This window comes from Nerophis ophidion, unplaced genomic scaffold (genome assembly GCF_033978795.1).
Source record: "Nerophis ophidion isolate RoL-2023_Sa unplaced genomic scaffold, RoL_Noph_v1.0 HiC_scaffold_38, whole genome shotgun sequence".
NCBI classification, from domain to species: Eukaryota; Metazoa; Chordata; class Actinopteri; order Syngnathiformes; family Syngnathidae; genus Nerophis; species Nerophis ophidion.
In genome coordinates, this window is record NW_026906960.1 from 429,261 (window position 1) to 445,884 (window position 16,624).

The 16,624-nt window shown below is 40.4% G+C and overlaps 2 protein-coding genes across 3 annotated transcripts in view; one reads left to right on the top strand and one right to left on the bottom strand.

The window, feature by feature from the left end:
• LOC133546723 (zinc finger protein 568-like) overlaps positions 1 to 16,624 on the bottom strand; it is a 55,604-nt gene that overhangs the window by 36,668 nt on the left and 2,312 nt on the right. Inside the window, exon 2 of the mRNA XM_061892526.1 lies at positions 1,935 to 2,157. Coding sequence (XP_061748510.1) covers positions 1,935 to 2,157 — 223 coding nt within the window. The remainder of the gene's footprint in view (positions 1 to 1,934; positions 2,158 to 16,624) is intronic.
• LOC133546717 (gastrula zinc finger protein XlCGF17.1-like) overlaps positions 11,789 to 16,624 on the top strand; it is a 113,560-nt gene continuing 108,724 nt past the window's right edge. For both annotated transcript variants that reach the window (XM_061892522.1, XM_061892518.1), the window contains exons 1-2: positions 11,789 to 12,198; positions 12,942 to 13,208. The gene's annotated coding sequence lies outside the window, so the exon portion shown is untranslated. The remainder of the gene's footprint in view (positions 12,199 to 12,941; positions 13,209 to 16,624) is intronic.

Consider the following 16,624-nt stretch of genomic DNA (forward strand, 5'->3'; position numbering starts at 1 on the left):
TTTCCCCCGTAGAAGAAGTGCGCTTCTTTTTCTTTTCGAGCTGCCGACCTTATTTTGCCCCGTAGAAGAAGAAGTGCGCTTCTTTTTCTTTTCGAGCCGCCGACCTTATTTTGCCCCGTAGAAGAAGAAGTGCGCTTCTTCTTCTATGCTTCTTCTTCTTCTACAGCCGCCAACCTTAATTTCCCCCGTAGAAGAAGAAGTGCGCGGTGCATGCTGGGATACATGACTGCGGGAGGCATGCCGTTTCTGTGTGTAAAGACTCCAAAATGGCTCCCACCACGCAGAGTTTAAACTCAAGGAGATCAGTCACACAGTAGAAGACGGGAATAGAGCAGCAGCGAGAAAATTTAACATTAACTGCAACGACAATGACTCATTTAATGACGACTTTGACGAGACATGTTGGATGTTGTATACGCCCAACTGTTTGATTGGAACACTGAGGAAGAAGAATTAGAGGGATTAGTGGATGAGGAATAACTTAATAAAGTGAGTTTTACATGTTTATTTTGTGTTTTGTGACATTAGGGTTTGAGCAACGTTGAGTTATTGATATATTATTGCTTTGCACTATTTCCAGTGTTACTATATTGTGATTGCACTAACCTTTGATTTACCGTAACAGTATCAGACTGTTTTTTACCTGTTTATTGAATCGGGGAAAATAATAAAACAGCTGTTTATTCATTTTGGGAGTGAACGGAGCAGTCAGAACGCTGGTTTGTAATCTATTAATAAAGTTTGACTGACCTATCTGACTGTTTTGTTGACATTCCCTTTAGCTCAGCTCCCTCCAAAGCAGGGGTGTCAAACATTTTAGGTGGGGGGCCATATGGAGAGAAATCTACTCCCAAGTGGGCTGGACTGGTAAAATCACGGCACAATAACTTAAAAATAAAGACAACTTCGGATTGTTTTCTTTTTTTCGAAAATAGAACAAGCACATTCTGAATTTTTTTCTTTTTTTTTTACATTTATATGTTGCTGTTGATAGTATTCTATCTTTATTTGTTGTTATCTATACTTTCTGATTAAATTATGTGATAAGGTTCATCAATCAACTCGTTGGTGTTAATGTTCCATCCATCAAGATAAAAAAAAAATATTAAAATCAAATTACAGGATGCTATTTATGTACTTTGATCATTTTTGTCTACCGGTGCAATAAAATCATGTGTGTTTTTTGTGTTTTTAGATATGTAGCATCATCTACAAAAATACACAAAATTGCTATTGCGACATCTAGTGGACACATTTAGAACAGCAGTTTCTTTCATTCAAACATTTTGACTCATTTTCATACTTAGCCACCTCATCCCGCGGGCCGGATAAAACCTGTTTGAGGACCTGATCCGGCCCGCGGGCTTTACGTTTGACACCCCTGATGTAAAGGATGCATAACGTGACCCCAGCCTCTACTCAGTGGCCTAGTGGTTAGAGTGTCCGCCCTGAGATTGATAGGTTGTGAGTTCAAACCCCGGCTGACTCATACTATAGAATATAAAAATGGGAATCATTACCTCCCTGCTTGGCACTCAGCATCAAGGGTTGGAATTGGGGGTTAAATCACCAAAAATGATTTCCGGGCGCGGCACCACTGCTGCCCACTGCTCCCCTCACCTCCCAGGGCGTGATCAAGGGTGATGAGTCAAATGCAGAGAATAATTTTCCCACACCTCGTTTGTGTGTGACAATCATTGCTACTTTAACTTTAACTTTACTGTTCCATCTATTCTATGCACCTTATAATGCGGTGTGCTTTATTTATGAACAAAGTTTTAAAATAGGCCAATCATTGAAGGTGCACCTTATAATCCGGTGCGCCTTATAGTGTGGAAAATACGGTATATCTCCATCTTTAGTGATAAATGTGTCCCCCGGATGAACATGTGTCACAAACATTGTATTAGATGATATGTGGATGTTGTGCTTACTTGGACTGTGATGAAGCTGTGAGGACTCAGGTGGTTTGTCTTCATGCTCTTCAGTCTTCACAGAGACAACAGTCAGTGGAAACTTGCTAACATCAGCCTCCTCCTGCCCTACAGGACACTCTCCCTCCTGACTGATCCACACTTCCTCCTCTTCCTCTTTAATGTGGGGGGGCTGTGGATCCTCCTGCTGCTGAAGGGGACGTTCTTCTTGACGAGCGTTCATCTGTTGGACGTCCGCAAGACAACACAAACAAACTTCAGCTCAGATGTGTCAAATATTTTTTAATCTATCAAATATAATATTTTCCAAGTGAACTGACTCCACTCTGTGGTGATGTTCTTCTACACATGGAATAATCATCAGTTATTGATTATTATGAATTGTGTCATTTATCAAAAAGTAACAACTTACAGAAAACCTCCTGCTGGGATTTTAATACCGTCATGACTGCATGAAGTCAGTCTGCACGTATAAAAGTGTCATTGTGCTGCAGCATCAAGTGACGCCAACTGGCTCCTCCCACTACCAACCTACCAGCCAACCTTGACGTGCACCTCCAAAATAGTCCCACCTCACGTCAACGGTGACCAGGACTACAGAGCTGTGGTCGGTTGGCTTTACTTTTACGCACAATATCCTCTCCTTGTTCTCCATTACCTACCTGCTTGGCACTCAGCATCAAGGGTTGGAATTGGGGGTTAAATCACCATAAATGATTCCCAGGCGCGGCACCGCTGCTGCCCACTGCTCCCCTCACCTCTCAGGGGGTGATCAAGGGGATGGGTCAAATGCAGAGGACACATTTCACCACACCTAGTGTGTGTGTGACAATCATTGCTACTTTAACTTTCTTCTGCGAAAGCAACATTTTTAACCCAACAGAAAACAAACAGAAGTGCAGCGAAGCACGTGGAACAAGTGCCAGTGAGTATATATATATATATATATATATATATATATATATATATATATATATATATATATATATATATATATATATATATATACATACATATATATATATATATATATATATATATATATATACACATATACGAATTTATAAACATAAACATATTTTTAGAATATTTGGGTACCTCATGATTCGACTACAAACAAAATATTGATGCAAATTCATTTTATGTGCAGTATATTAAAGCTATTTTTAATATTCAACATTTATTTAATTAAATATTTTAGTCTGACTGAATAAGCATTAATCACTTACAATTGTGCAAATAGTGTATTCGTAATAACAAACATCAATTGATTTAATTTCCATGATACGTCCACCCAATGCAGCTGAGATAGGCTCCAACACCCCCTGTCCCCCCCGGTAGAAATGGATGGATGGATGTTATCAAGGTAATAGAAGTGCGTGCAAACATCATTTGTATTTATTGCTAATTAAGTTTACACCAACATAAAGCAGACCACTGCAATAATACATTATATTACACTGTAATATAATGTTTCATCCTGTAAAACATCTTTGAGTACACTGAAAAGCGCTATACCAAATAAAATGTATTATTATTATTATTATTATTATACCATGTGACTTATTCCAGACTTAAATTACGAGACGTTCGTTTCTTTCTAATAACAAATATTTAATGATGTTAAGCGTGACTGTAATATACAACAAAAAACAGTTAAAGTATTAAATAAGTCAATATAATTCTCATAGAGAACATATAAAATACACTCCTCAAAAAAAAACGCTCGCATTTGCTACAAAGGCCTGCTAGCGGGCTAAAGCTAGCACGTTAGCTTCGAATAACATATGAGGTAAATAAGATAAATAATATGAAAATATATCATGTATATTACCTCATAAGCCGCGTGTACAAGAGAGGAGTAGAATATATTCTTCCTATTGTTACACCAGCAACTCTTTTTTGTCTTCTGTGGCCGGGCGAAGGAAGTGTGCACCACTCACTATTGTCCCAGTGAAACACGTGTTTGAAGGAAGTGTGCACCACTCACTATTGTCCCAGTGAAACACGTGTTTGAAGGAAGTGTGCACCACTCACTATTGTCCCAGTGAAACACGTGTTTGAAGGAAGTGTGCACCACTCACTATTGTCCCAGTGAAACACGTGTTTGAAGGAAGTGTGCACCACTCACTATTGTCCCAGTGAAACACGTTTTTGAAGGAAGTGTGCACCACTCACTATTGTCCCAGTGAAACACGTGTTTGAAGGAAGTGTGCACCACTCACTATTGTCCCAGTGAAACACGTTTTTGAAGGAAGTGTGCACCACTCACTATTGTCCCAGTGAAACACGTGTTTGAAGGAAGTGTGCACCACTCACTATTGTCCCAGTGAAACACGTGTTTGAAGGAAGTGTGCACCACTCACTATTGTCCCAGTTAAACACGTGTTTGAAGGAAGTGTGCACCACTCACTATTGTCCCAGTGAAACACGTGTTTGAAGGAAGTGTGCACCACTCACTATTGTCCCAGTGAAACACGTGTTTGAAGGAAGTGTGCACCACTCACTATTGTCCCAGTGAAACACATGTTTGAAGGAAATGTGCACCACTCACTATTGTCCCAGTGAAACACGTGTTTGAAGGAAGTGTGCACCACTCACTATTGTCCCAGTGAAACACGTGTTTGAAGGAAGTGTGTACCACTCACTATTGTCCCAGTGAAACACGTGTTTGAAGGAAGTGTGCACCACTCACTATTGTCCCAGTGAAACACGTGTTTGAAGGAAATGTGCACCACTCACTATTGTCCCAGTGAAACACGTGTTTGAAGGAAGTGTGCACCACTCACTATTGTCCCAGTGAAACACATGTTTGAAGGAAATGTGCACCACCTACTATTGTCCCAGTGAAACACGTGTTTGGCCAACATTTATTCCGCGGTTGAGAACACCTCGATGACGTCACACAGGAGGAAAAACAAAACAAGATGGCGTCTGGCGGAGATTACGTTGTTTTGGTTATTATGGTTTCTAGGTCTTAATTACAACGTACATGTGCACATGTGTGTCGTGTCAGTAAACGTCGTTATTAATTGTTTGTATGCGGATACATTAGTCTGAGTGCACTTTGACGTGGTTAGCTTAGCTTGTTAGCTGCTAACAAAGAGAGGCGGAAGTGATCGAGACATCAAAGCAGAGATCCAATGTAAGTGTAAAGTGTTTTTATTGTGTGAACATGTCTACATTACAAATGATGTGAGTGTTGGTGAATCAGCGACTAACTGCTGCCATTGAAGAAATATTTGTGATGTTAGAGAAAAAAAAACTACAGCAGAGTACAAGGAGGAACTTTGTCCAACAAAAGAGGAGAAGGAGCAACAACATCAACTACTGGACGCTGTTTTCAAGAAACATCAAGTTGTGTTACACATCCATTCTTCCATCCATCTTCTTCTGCTTATCTGAGGTCGGTTCGCGGGGGCAGCAGCCTAAGCAAGGAAACACCAGTCTTTCCTTTCCCCAGCCACTTCATCCAGCTCTTCGCGGGGGATACCGAAGCGTTCCCAGGGCAACCGGCAGACATAGTCTACCCAACGTGTCCTGGGTCTTCCCGTGGCCTCCTGTCGGTCGGACATGCCCGAAACACCTCCCTAGTGAGGCGTTCGGGTGGCATCCTGACCAAATGCCCAAACCACCTTATCTGGCACTTCTCGTTGTGGAGGAGCAGTGGCTTTACTTTGAGCTCCTCCCGGATGGCAGAGCTTCTCACCCTATCTCTAAGGGAGAACTCCGCCACCCGGCAGAGGAAACTCATTTGGGCCGCTTGTACCCGTGATCTTATCCTTTCGGTCATAACCCAAAGCTCATGACCATAGGTGAGGATGGGAACGTAGATCGACCGGTAAACTGAGAGCTTTGCCTTCCGGCTCAGCTCCTTCTTCACCACAACGGATCGATACAGCGTCCACATTACTGAAGACGCCGCACCGATCCGCCTGTCGATCTCACGATCCACTCTTCCCTCGCTTGTGAATAAGACTCTGAGGTACTTGAACTCCCCCACTTGGGGCAGGGTCTCCTCCCCAACCCGGAGATGGCACCCCAACCTTTTCTGTATGAGAACCTTGGAATCGGACTTGGAGGTGCTGATTCTCATTCCAGTCGCTTCACACTCGGCTGCAAACCGATCCAGTTAGTGCTAAATTTGCTAGCCAGATGAAGAGACTTAATCCTGCAGCCACCAAACCGGATCCCCTCAACTCCTTGACTCCGCCTAGAAATTCTGTCTATAAAAGTTTTGAACAGAATCGGCGCTTTGGCGGAGTCCAACCCTCACTGGAAAAGTGTCCGACTTACTGCCGGCAATGCGGACCAAGTTCTGACACTGATCGTACAGGAAGTGGACCGCCACAATCAGACAGTCCGATACCCCATACTCTCTGAGCACTCCCCACAGGACTTCCCGAGGGACACGGTTGAATGCCTTCTCCAAGTCCACAAAGCACATGTAGACTGGTTGGGCAACCTCCCATGCACCCTCAAGAACCCTGCCCAGAGTATAGACCTGGTCCACAGTTCCACGACCAGGACCAAAACCACACTGTTCCTCCTGAATTCGAGGTTCGACTATGCGGCATAAACTCCTCTCCAGTACACCTGAATGGACCTTCCCGGGAAGGCTGAGGATGCTTCTACATATTGACACAAATATATAAAAAACACTAACCTTGTGATGGATGCTTTTGCAATTGTTTTATTTGATCTTTCCCAACACCTGGTGGCCACAATAATTCATGAAGTCAAGCTCATGGCTCAGAATGTTGAATGATGCGGACACGTTTGTTACTGGATACTTGCTATCAGACTTCTGTTTTGGAGACTGTGTGTCCGTATTAAGCAACTATAATTTTTCGATATGCTTAAAAGTGCTGTTTTAGCTTAGCTGTTGTGTAGCTGCTCGCTCCTTGTAGCTTACAGCAGGTGTGTCCAAAGTGCAGCCCATAACTATGTTTTTAATTGACAACGGGGAGTTTTGAAAATGTGGTATTTGCGTGTCGGTCCAATCAGCAGCAGTTACGCCCTGTTTCATCATTGGACCTAAGTCTTTGGCTTGGTAGGCGGGTACGAGGCTACCAAGCCAGGTGGTACGAGCACGAGCACGGAGGAGCCTTTGTAGTGGTGTCGCAGCTCAGTGGTCGTGCCGTCAGGTAACACCAGGAAGGTTCCTTCTGTGCGACATTGACTGGTGCTTTTTTTCTCCCTGGACTCTGACTTCATATCTGGTGTTGTCCTTCAGACCTCGGCCAAGAAGCCACGTAAACAGTGTGAAGAATGTGGGCGATAAGAGTGTGTGTGCGTGGGCATGAACTTGCACCCACTTTCAACTGGAACTCAGGACATATGATTAGTTGCACGGCCTATTCTTATCTACATTAAACATTTCTTAATCACTTCATCCTTCATTATATTAATTATATCCCAACTTTAGCTACCTGTAAAAATTATTGACTTATTGTTGTCCATTTGTAAATATTTTTTTTTTTCTAAATTATAGTCTCCTCACTTGAACCAGACAGTCATTAGGACAAAATATCCTGAGAGGACTTTGCCCTTTAAAAGGTAAAGCCTCAAAAAGGACAGTATTAAGATGAATTCATTACATTTGCTATGAGGCATTTTGTTATTGATATATTCTGTTTTTGTTACTTGGGGCGGTATAGCTCGGTTGGTAGAGTGGCCGTGCCAGCAACTTGAGGGTTCCTGGTTCGATCCCAGCTTCTGCCATCCTAGTCACTGCCATTGTGTCCTTGGGCAAGACACTTTACCCACCTGCTCCCAGTGCCACCCACATTGGTTTAAATGTAACTTAGATATTGGGTTTCACTATATAAAGCGCTTTGAATCACTAGAGAAAAGTGCTACATAAATATAATTCACTTCACTTCACATGATATCTTGTTTTTCTCATTTCAAGGGGAACTGCACTTTTTGGAGTCATTCACAGTCCCTATGTAAGTTAAAGTTAAGTTCCCAATGGTAGTCACACACTAGGTGTGGTGAAATGATCCTCTGCATTTGACCCATCCCCAAGTTCACCCCCTGGGAGGTGAGGGCAGCGGAGGCCGCACTCGGGAATCTTTTGGTGATTTAACCCCCAACTTTTGATGCTGAGTGCCAAGCAAGGAGGCAATGGGTCTGTTTTAAAATTGTTCTATAAGTAATTCTATATGAAGTAATACATCGCAAAATCCTTTTTAAACCATATTGTCCATCCATAGTAAAAACTCCTGTCGTCCTGGTTTTTGTTTCTTTTCCTGTGAAAAATGTTGTAAAGAGCAGCGTGTTTGTGTGTCACTGAGATTTCAAGACAGTTCATACGATAACTTGTTTTTCCTAAGTGCATGTCAAAGTAGTGAATGCATTGTGTGACTGAGCAGAGATGCTGTGTTTGTCTTGCAGACGTCTGTGAAGAACATCTTCACCCTCAGCAACAGAAGTGGAGCTTCAGGATGCAGACGGAGGAAACACAGCCCTCCCACATTAAGATGGAAGAGGAATACACACTGATTCCCCATTTTAAAAAGGAAGAGGAGGACCCACTGACACCCCTTTTTAAAGAGAAATCAGTGGACCCACTGAGTCCTCACATTAAAGAGGAAGGGGAGGAACACCGCATCAGTCAAGAATGGTTGGAGGAGTTCCATGTGATTGTGAAGAGTGAAGATGATGAGGTGAAAGGTGAAAGTGAGGAGAGGGGAGGGGGGGAGCCTCCAAGCAGCAGCTCAACACAACACATGACAACAGAAGCTGATGGAGACCACTGTGGAGGATCACAAGCAGACAAGCTCTTAGCTCCACTATCAGATAGTGAGGACACAACGTCACACTCTCCTGACACTGATGATGAAGACTCTAAAGATGATAAGACATGTCACACTGACAACACTCACTTCACATCTTCTCACTCTCACAAAACCTTTAAATATCCAGTTATTTGAAAAGACACATGAGAACACACACTGGAGAAAAAGCCTTTTCATGCTCAATCTGTGGTAAAGGTTTTACTCGAAGGCACTCTTTGAAAAGACACATGAGAACACACACTGGAGAAAAACCTTTTTCCTGCTCAGAATGTGGTAAATATTTTACTCTAAGGATCAATTTGAAAGTACACATGAGAATACACACTGGAGAAAAACCTTTTTCCTGCTCAGAATGTGGTAAAAGTTTCATAACAAATCATACCTTAAAAGAACACATGGGAACACACAATGGAGAAAGACCTTTTTTATGTTCAATCTGTGGTAAAGATTTTACTTGAAGGCACTATTTAAAAACACACATGAGTACACACACTGGAGAAAAACCTTACACATGTTCAGTATGTTGTAAAAGTTTTATACAAACTACGTATTTGAAAAGACACATGAGAAGACACCCAGGCGAGAAAGTGTTGAGTTGCAGTGTGTGTGGTGAAAGATTGTCTTCTAAGTACCAGTGTAAGAAACACAAGTGTGCTGGTGAGAACAGCAGCAGCAAATGAAACTGCAGGATTTGAAATAAACTGTCAAAACTTTAACTTTGACCTTCTAACAACACCAGCACATAGATGCTAACATTAATAGATTTGATATATCAGTTAATTGCTATTTTCAGTCAAGTACATGTTTAATATACAACATGGTGTACTTTTATTTAAAAATGAACACAACACTTTGACTGCAAAGGTGAGAATAAACAGGACAAATCCTGTTAGAAATACTCGTGTATAGATATATTCAGAAATCATTTTTAATTATTAATGATGTTATAGATGAACTCCTTTATATGATGTACATATTTGTTTTACATGTGTTCATACCTTTGCTTTTGAGTACACATAAATCCCTCTTAGTTCATATTTACTGATTCGCATCTGAAACATCTTCTGGACCACTTCTGGAAGCATATTATTATTTACTTTATACATCATTTCAGCAGTTGTCTTTTATACAAGATCATTTACTTTTAAAATGTGTGACTTTATGAATCATTTGTTGGGTCTCAATAATCCATTTTTTAAATTAATTTGTATTACTCACTTTTGTAATATGAATATTGTTTTATATGTATGTTCCCTTTATGCAATATGTAGATTAGAGAAAATGGCAACAAATGTTGAAGGTTATGAAGGATAATTTAGTTTTTGATAATGTAGATTTCTTATTAAAAAACTACACATGACCATTGTTTTTTAAAGTATTTTTCCCCCCCTTTTTTAAAATCTGTTAACCATGATCAATTTTAGAAAGCATGGGAAAGTTAGAAATGTTAGGTAAAAGTCAATAATGTACATCATCACACAGAGCTCTATTGTACATCCATCCATTTTTTTCTACCACTTGTCCCTTTCATTTCGTATGTATAGCCTTTAATCACAAACTTGTCCGCCAAAGGGTGTTGCGTTTTGGAGAAACTCCTTCTGTCAGAGTGCTGTTCAACACAGTAAAGAGGAACCCAAGGATGTGCAGGACGCTGAGTAAAACACTTCTTTTTCTGCGGAAATCTACTCACTAAAACAATCCAAACAGGAGGTAACAAAAAGCGACAGTGCGAAAAAGAGAAGACAAAATGTGCATCGTGGAAAAAAGAACAAAAGCTACTTCTATACACAAATAAAGTCAACTTGGTTTGGAGTTACAAGACGTGCACAATACAAAACAACACCAAGATGGATGGCACCGGGAATGGCCAAGGTGGCAAAATACTCAAAGCATGGAATCAACTGGCGTGGAGCGGATTCACCGAGTGCCATCCAGCTGTCAAGGTGCTGCTTAAGCACCAGGGTCGATTGGAAGCAGCTGTGCACGTCCCACAACTCCGCCCACAAGGGCAACACAGGAACTCTCGAGGGAGGAGAAATGTAAGAACAAGGTCAACTGCACCAAAAGAGGGAAACTGACAATACAAACCACTAGGTGGCAGCAGGCGTGAAAACTTCCCTCAAATTAATTTGGAAAAAAATGGACTGAGCATAAGACATAAATCATCACAAATAAAGTGAAATCATTCAAAAAGTTGACCTTTGTAACTCACTTCGATCCAAAATTATCCAGGATGTTTCTCCAGAATGTTCCACTGGAGAATGCTGTCAAACTGTTTTGTTTACTAGGAAAATGTAAACCAAATATTTTTTTTTTAATTCTGTCATTACACACACGCAGATATATATCTATATATATATAAATATATATATATATATATATATCTATATATATATTTATGTGGGAATAAGCGGTAGAAATGGGATGGATGGATGTATTTATGTCTGTATATATATATATATATATATATATATATATATATATATATATATATATATATATATACATACATATGTATATATACATACATATGTATATATATATATATATATATATATATATATATATATATATATATATATATATATATATATATATATATATGTATATACATTATACATATATATATATAAGTAAAGGAAATTTAAAAAGAACATGAAAACCTCCCACATTCTAAAATACATTATAAAAACGATTAACATCAAAGACAAAAATAATATGAGTGTAATATTTCTTTTTTTTTCTTTTTTTTTTTTTCGTTATGCTACTGTTGTTTCAATACATTGTTAAATATTTGAATATTTTTACAGAAATAAGTTTTATGTCTTTGTTTTGAAAATTTGAAATGGAAAAGTTTACTTTTATTTTCACAATAAGTAAATAGTATATAACAAAATAGTTTTACCGGGGTTGGAAAGCTGGTTGTACTTATTCCTCTCGCGAGATTTGGAAAAGAGCTGCTTACTTGTTTCTCTTGCGAGATCTGGAAGAGGGAGCTGCCTAGATGGTTCTCTCGCGAGATCTGACAACACTGCGCGCGAACTAAACACGGCGAGGATAAAGCAAGATGGCGTCTGACGGTGAAGACGTTATTGCAGTCGTCACAGTTCAGTGTTCTTAATCTGTGCCTCCATGTACACATATATGTCCTTTATTACACTAGTAAATAGGGTAAACATCGTTAATAACTGTTTGCATCCGGTTATATTAGTCTGAGCGCACTTTGATGCTTCTCGAGCTAGCTTAGCCTGCTAGTTAGCTTAGCTTGTTAGCTGCTAACAAAGAGAGGCGGAAGTGATCAAAACACATCTCTAAGTAAAGATCAAGTGTGAGTGTAAAGTGTTGTGATTGTGTGAAAATGTGCCAAAGAACCACAGCAGAGTACGAGGAGGAACTTTGTCCAACAAAAGAGGAGAAGGAGCGACAACATGAAAAACATCAAGTTGTGTTACACAGAACAGGTTTGTTTACTTCTTACTCTCACATCTTTACTAACTTTATATTTATTATTAACACTATTCTTAAATAGATTGTCTACAGGAAGATGAATTGTCATGTGAGGATGATGCACTGATTGTTTTACATTGTTGATAAGAAGGAGACATTGTCAGACACACAATATTTATGAGAGGTTGATGTTTGTAACAATGTGTATCAACATGTTTACACAAATCTCACACAGTCACCGGGGGAATATTCCAGAGAGCAGGTTAAGTGCAAAGTCCTGAGTATGTAAAGCTCGAGAGTTTTACCTCCAAAAATAAGAGCGGTAAGACAAAGTCAGAGTCAGTTACCATGGTTACTGATGCTGTAAACCTAGCCTGCTAGCTGGCAGGTTTGGCAAGTTATATATTTGTGTAAAAGCTATTCTGACCTGCTATTTCCTTCATGTCGGTGTTCGTTGATGCAGCCATTAATGTTCCAGTGATTGTCGAAAAAACAAAGCCTGATCTAAAGATGACATCTTGATCTCCTTCCATCTCAAACCAATTGACTGTTCATTATTAAGTGAAGTGTCTTATAGTCGCTCAAATTTGTCTTTAAACAAGCAACACTATGTTTCATCCAGTTACTCAATTAATCGGAAACTTTTCCCGTAGAACACTTGATTAATAAAATGTTCAATAGCTACAGCCCATTACTTCATCTAGGATTTAATATTTAGCATCTAGGAGTTAAAATGTGTTTTGTTTGTGTCCTGTAGACATCCATCAGCTGATTGGACACCAAGAAGAATGTCTCCCTCATCTGCAGGGGGACAGTTTCACTTTAGAGTATCCACAGCCCTCACATTTTAAAGGGAACTAGGAGGATCCACAGCCCCCCTATTTTAATGCGGAAGGGGAGGGAGAGTGTCCTGTAGGGCAGGAGGAGGCTGATGTCAGCAAGTTTCCACTGACTGTTGTCTCTTTGAAGACTGAAGAGCATGAAGACAAACCACCTGAGTCCTCACAGCTTCATCACAGTCCAAGTAAGCACAACATCCACATATCATCTAATACAATGTTTGTGACACATGTTCATCCGGGGGACACATTTATCACTAAAGATGGGAGATATATTTGCTTTTTAACACCACCATTTAAATATGAATGCTCATCAATCATCAACAGTGTAATTGCTGGGGTGTAACCATGTGACCTAGAGGCCGTCCTCCTTACCTCACGTGGTCAAATGAAGGCAAACATTCAATATGGCTACTGTTTATTTACCTTAGCAGCACATATGTCAGCATATTTCAAAGGTTTAGTAGTGAAGATAAGAGATGTACACCAAGTACCATTTTTTAAATTAATACTGGTTCCTAATTATGTCGTCCATGAGGACCGTGAAAATTTTGGATTAAAGACACAACTATTTGTATTTTTAATTCCAGCTGACTGAGGTAACTATGACACGTTGTCACATTGAGTTCAGCTGCCGCTGCTACACATTACAATCAGCTTTGAATAATGACAAATAAGGAAGCAACAAAAGTTTGATGTGTGTGTTATTGACAAGAAGATGACATAACTGCATTTCACCTTGCACTGCACACATAGTTGACTTCTTTAAGACTTCAAATAAACAGCTGCTGATAAAAGACTTCCCTGCTGTTACAGAACATCATGTTGGAGGTGTTCTGTAATAGGAATGCTATATAAAAAGCCTTTTTTTCCCACTTTTTTAGTTCCACAAATTACATGCAGTACCGATAAATACTGCACGGATATACCTTGATGTTGCAGAAAAAAGACCATGTATTTTTTTTACCGATTTCCGAACTCTAAATGGGTGAATTTTGGCGAATTAAATGCCTTTCTGTTTATCCCTCTCGGAGCGACGACGTCAGAACATGACGTTACATCGGTACTCAACGCCATTTTTCCCTACCACATTACACGCATCGAGTCAAATCAGCTCTGTTATTTTCCATTTTTTCGACTGTTTTCCGGTACCTTGGAGACATCATGCCTCGTCGGTGTGTTGTCGGAGGGGGTAACAACACAATCAGGGACGGATTCAAGTTGATTTACATAGAATGTGCATCGATTAGCACGGTATGCTAATCGATGCTAACATGCTATTTAGGTCTCTTACCAATCGACGGATTTAAGTTGCTCCAGTATCAAGAGATGCGGAAGTCCCTCGTTTGGTTTTTACCGGCGATGCTACGACAGAGATGGCAAGAATGTGTGGATATCATGCGACACTCAAAGCAGATGCATTCCCAACGATAAAGTCAACGAAATCACAAAGGTGAGTTTTGTTGATGTTATTGACTTATGTGCTAATCAGAGATATTTGGTCGCGGCATGACTGCCAGCTAATCAATGCTAACATGCTATTTAGGCTACCTGTATGTACATTTAAACTATATTTACATCCAGCGTTTCCTTCCACCCACATTTAATGCTAAACAAACACTTACCAATCGACGGATTTAAGTTGATCCAGTGCCAATGCGAAAGTCCTGATCGGTTGGTCTGCACATTTTACCGGCGATGCTAACATAGTATGCATGGCCGAATAGCGTCAATAGCTTATCCAATAGCTTCGGTTTCTTCTTCAATATCGTTTTCGCTATCTGCCTCCATACTCCAACCATCTGTTTCAATACATGCGTAATCAGTTGAATCACTTAAGCCGCTGAAATCCGAGTCTGAATCCGAGCTAATGTCGCTACATCTTGCTGTGGTAACCGCCACGTTGTTTGTATTGGAATCACTATGTGACGTCACAGGGAAATGGACAGTGGCTTAAGCAAATAGGGAAAATCAAGCACTTTAAAGGGGAACATTATCACAATTTCAAAAGGGTTAAAAACAATAAAAATCAGTTCCCAGTGGCTTGTTGTATTTTTTGAAGTTTTTTTCTAAATTTTACCGGTCCCGGAATATCCCTAAGTAAAGCTTTAAATTGCCTTATTCTCGCTATCTTAGAAACCACTATCCATTTCCCTGTGACGTCATACAGGGCTGCCAATACAAACAACATGGTGGTTACCACAGCAAGATATAGTGACATTAGCTCGGATTCAGACTCGGATTTCAGCGGCTTAAGCGATTCAACAGATTACGCATGTATTGAAACAGATAGTCGGAGTATGGAGGCAGATAGCGAAAACGAAATTGAAGAAGAAATTGAAGCTATTGAGCGAATAGCTATTGACGCTATTCGGCCATAGTATGGGTGTACCTAATGAAGTGGCCCATATCATGGCTGCCTTATTAGCATCGCCGGTAAAATGTGCGGACCAAACGATCAGGACTTTCGCATCTTGTGACACTGGAGCAACTTAAATCCGTCGATTGGTAAGTGTTTGTTTCACATTAAATGTGGGTATCTATTTTCAAATGTACATACAGCTAGCGTAAATAGCATGTTAGCATCGATTAGCGTAGCATGTTAGCATCGATTAGCTGGCAGTCATGCCTTGACCAAATATGTCTGATTAGCACATAGGTCAACGACATCAACAAAACTCACCTTTGTGATTTCGTCGACTATCGTTGCAAATTCATCTGCAGTTTGTCCATACATCTCTGTGCCATGTCTGTCTTAGCATCGCCGGTCAAATGTGCAGACACTTTGGTACATTCAATGGGGGTCTGGCGGCAGATTTCTTGCCAGTGGTGCAACTTGAATCCCTCCCTGTTAGTGTTGTTACACCCTCCGACAACACACTGATGAGGCATGATGTCTCCAAGGTTCCAAAAAATAGTTGAAAAAACGGAAAATAACAGAGCTGAGACCCTGTGTTTGTAATGTGAAAATTAATATGGCGGGTGTGTTACCTCGATGACGTCACATTCTGACGTCATCGCTAAAAGAGCGATAAAAAGAAAGGCGTTTAATTTGCCAAAATTCACCCATTTAGAGTTCGGAAATCGGTTGAAAAAATACATGGTCTTTTTTCTGCAACTGCAAGGTATATATTGACGCTTGCATAGGTTTGGTGATAAGGTTCCCCTTTAAAGCTTTTTTTAGGGATATTCCAGGACGGGTAAAATTTTGAAAAAAACTTCGAAAAATAAAATAAGCTACTGGGAACTGATTTTTTTTTGTTTCAACCCTTCTGAAATTTTGATAATGTTCCCCTTTAAAGACATTAAAAGAGCGGAGCTGATGCAACCAGTTACTTCTGCACACAGCCACAAAAGTAAATCATCAAAAATACAAAACAAAACATATAGACTGTGGTGACCTCTGCAGTGTTCCACGCCATCGTCTGCTGGGTTGGGGGGAACATGGCCATAGACAGGAGCAGACCCAACAAAGCAACCAAGAGAGCCAACTCCACCGTCGGCCGCCCACCAACTCCTGGCCAGTGTCCACTCTGCATGGATGAGCGTGGATACGTCCAAGGAGACCGAGGTGTCCGATACCTGCTCATTCAGCCAAGAC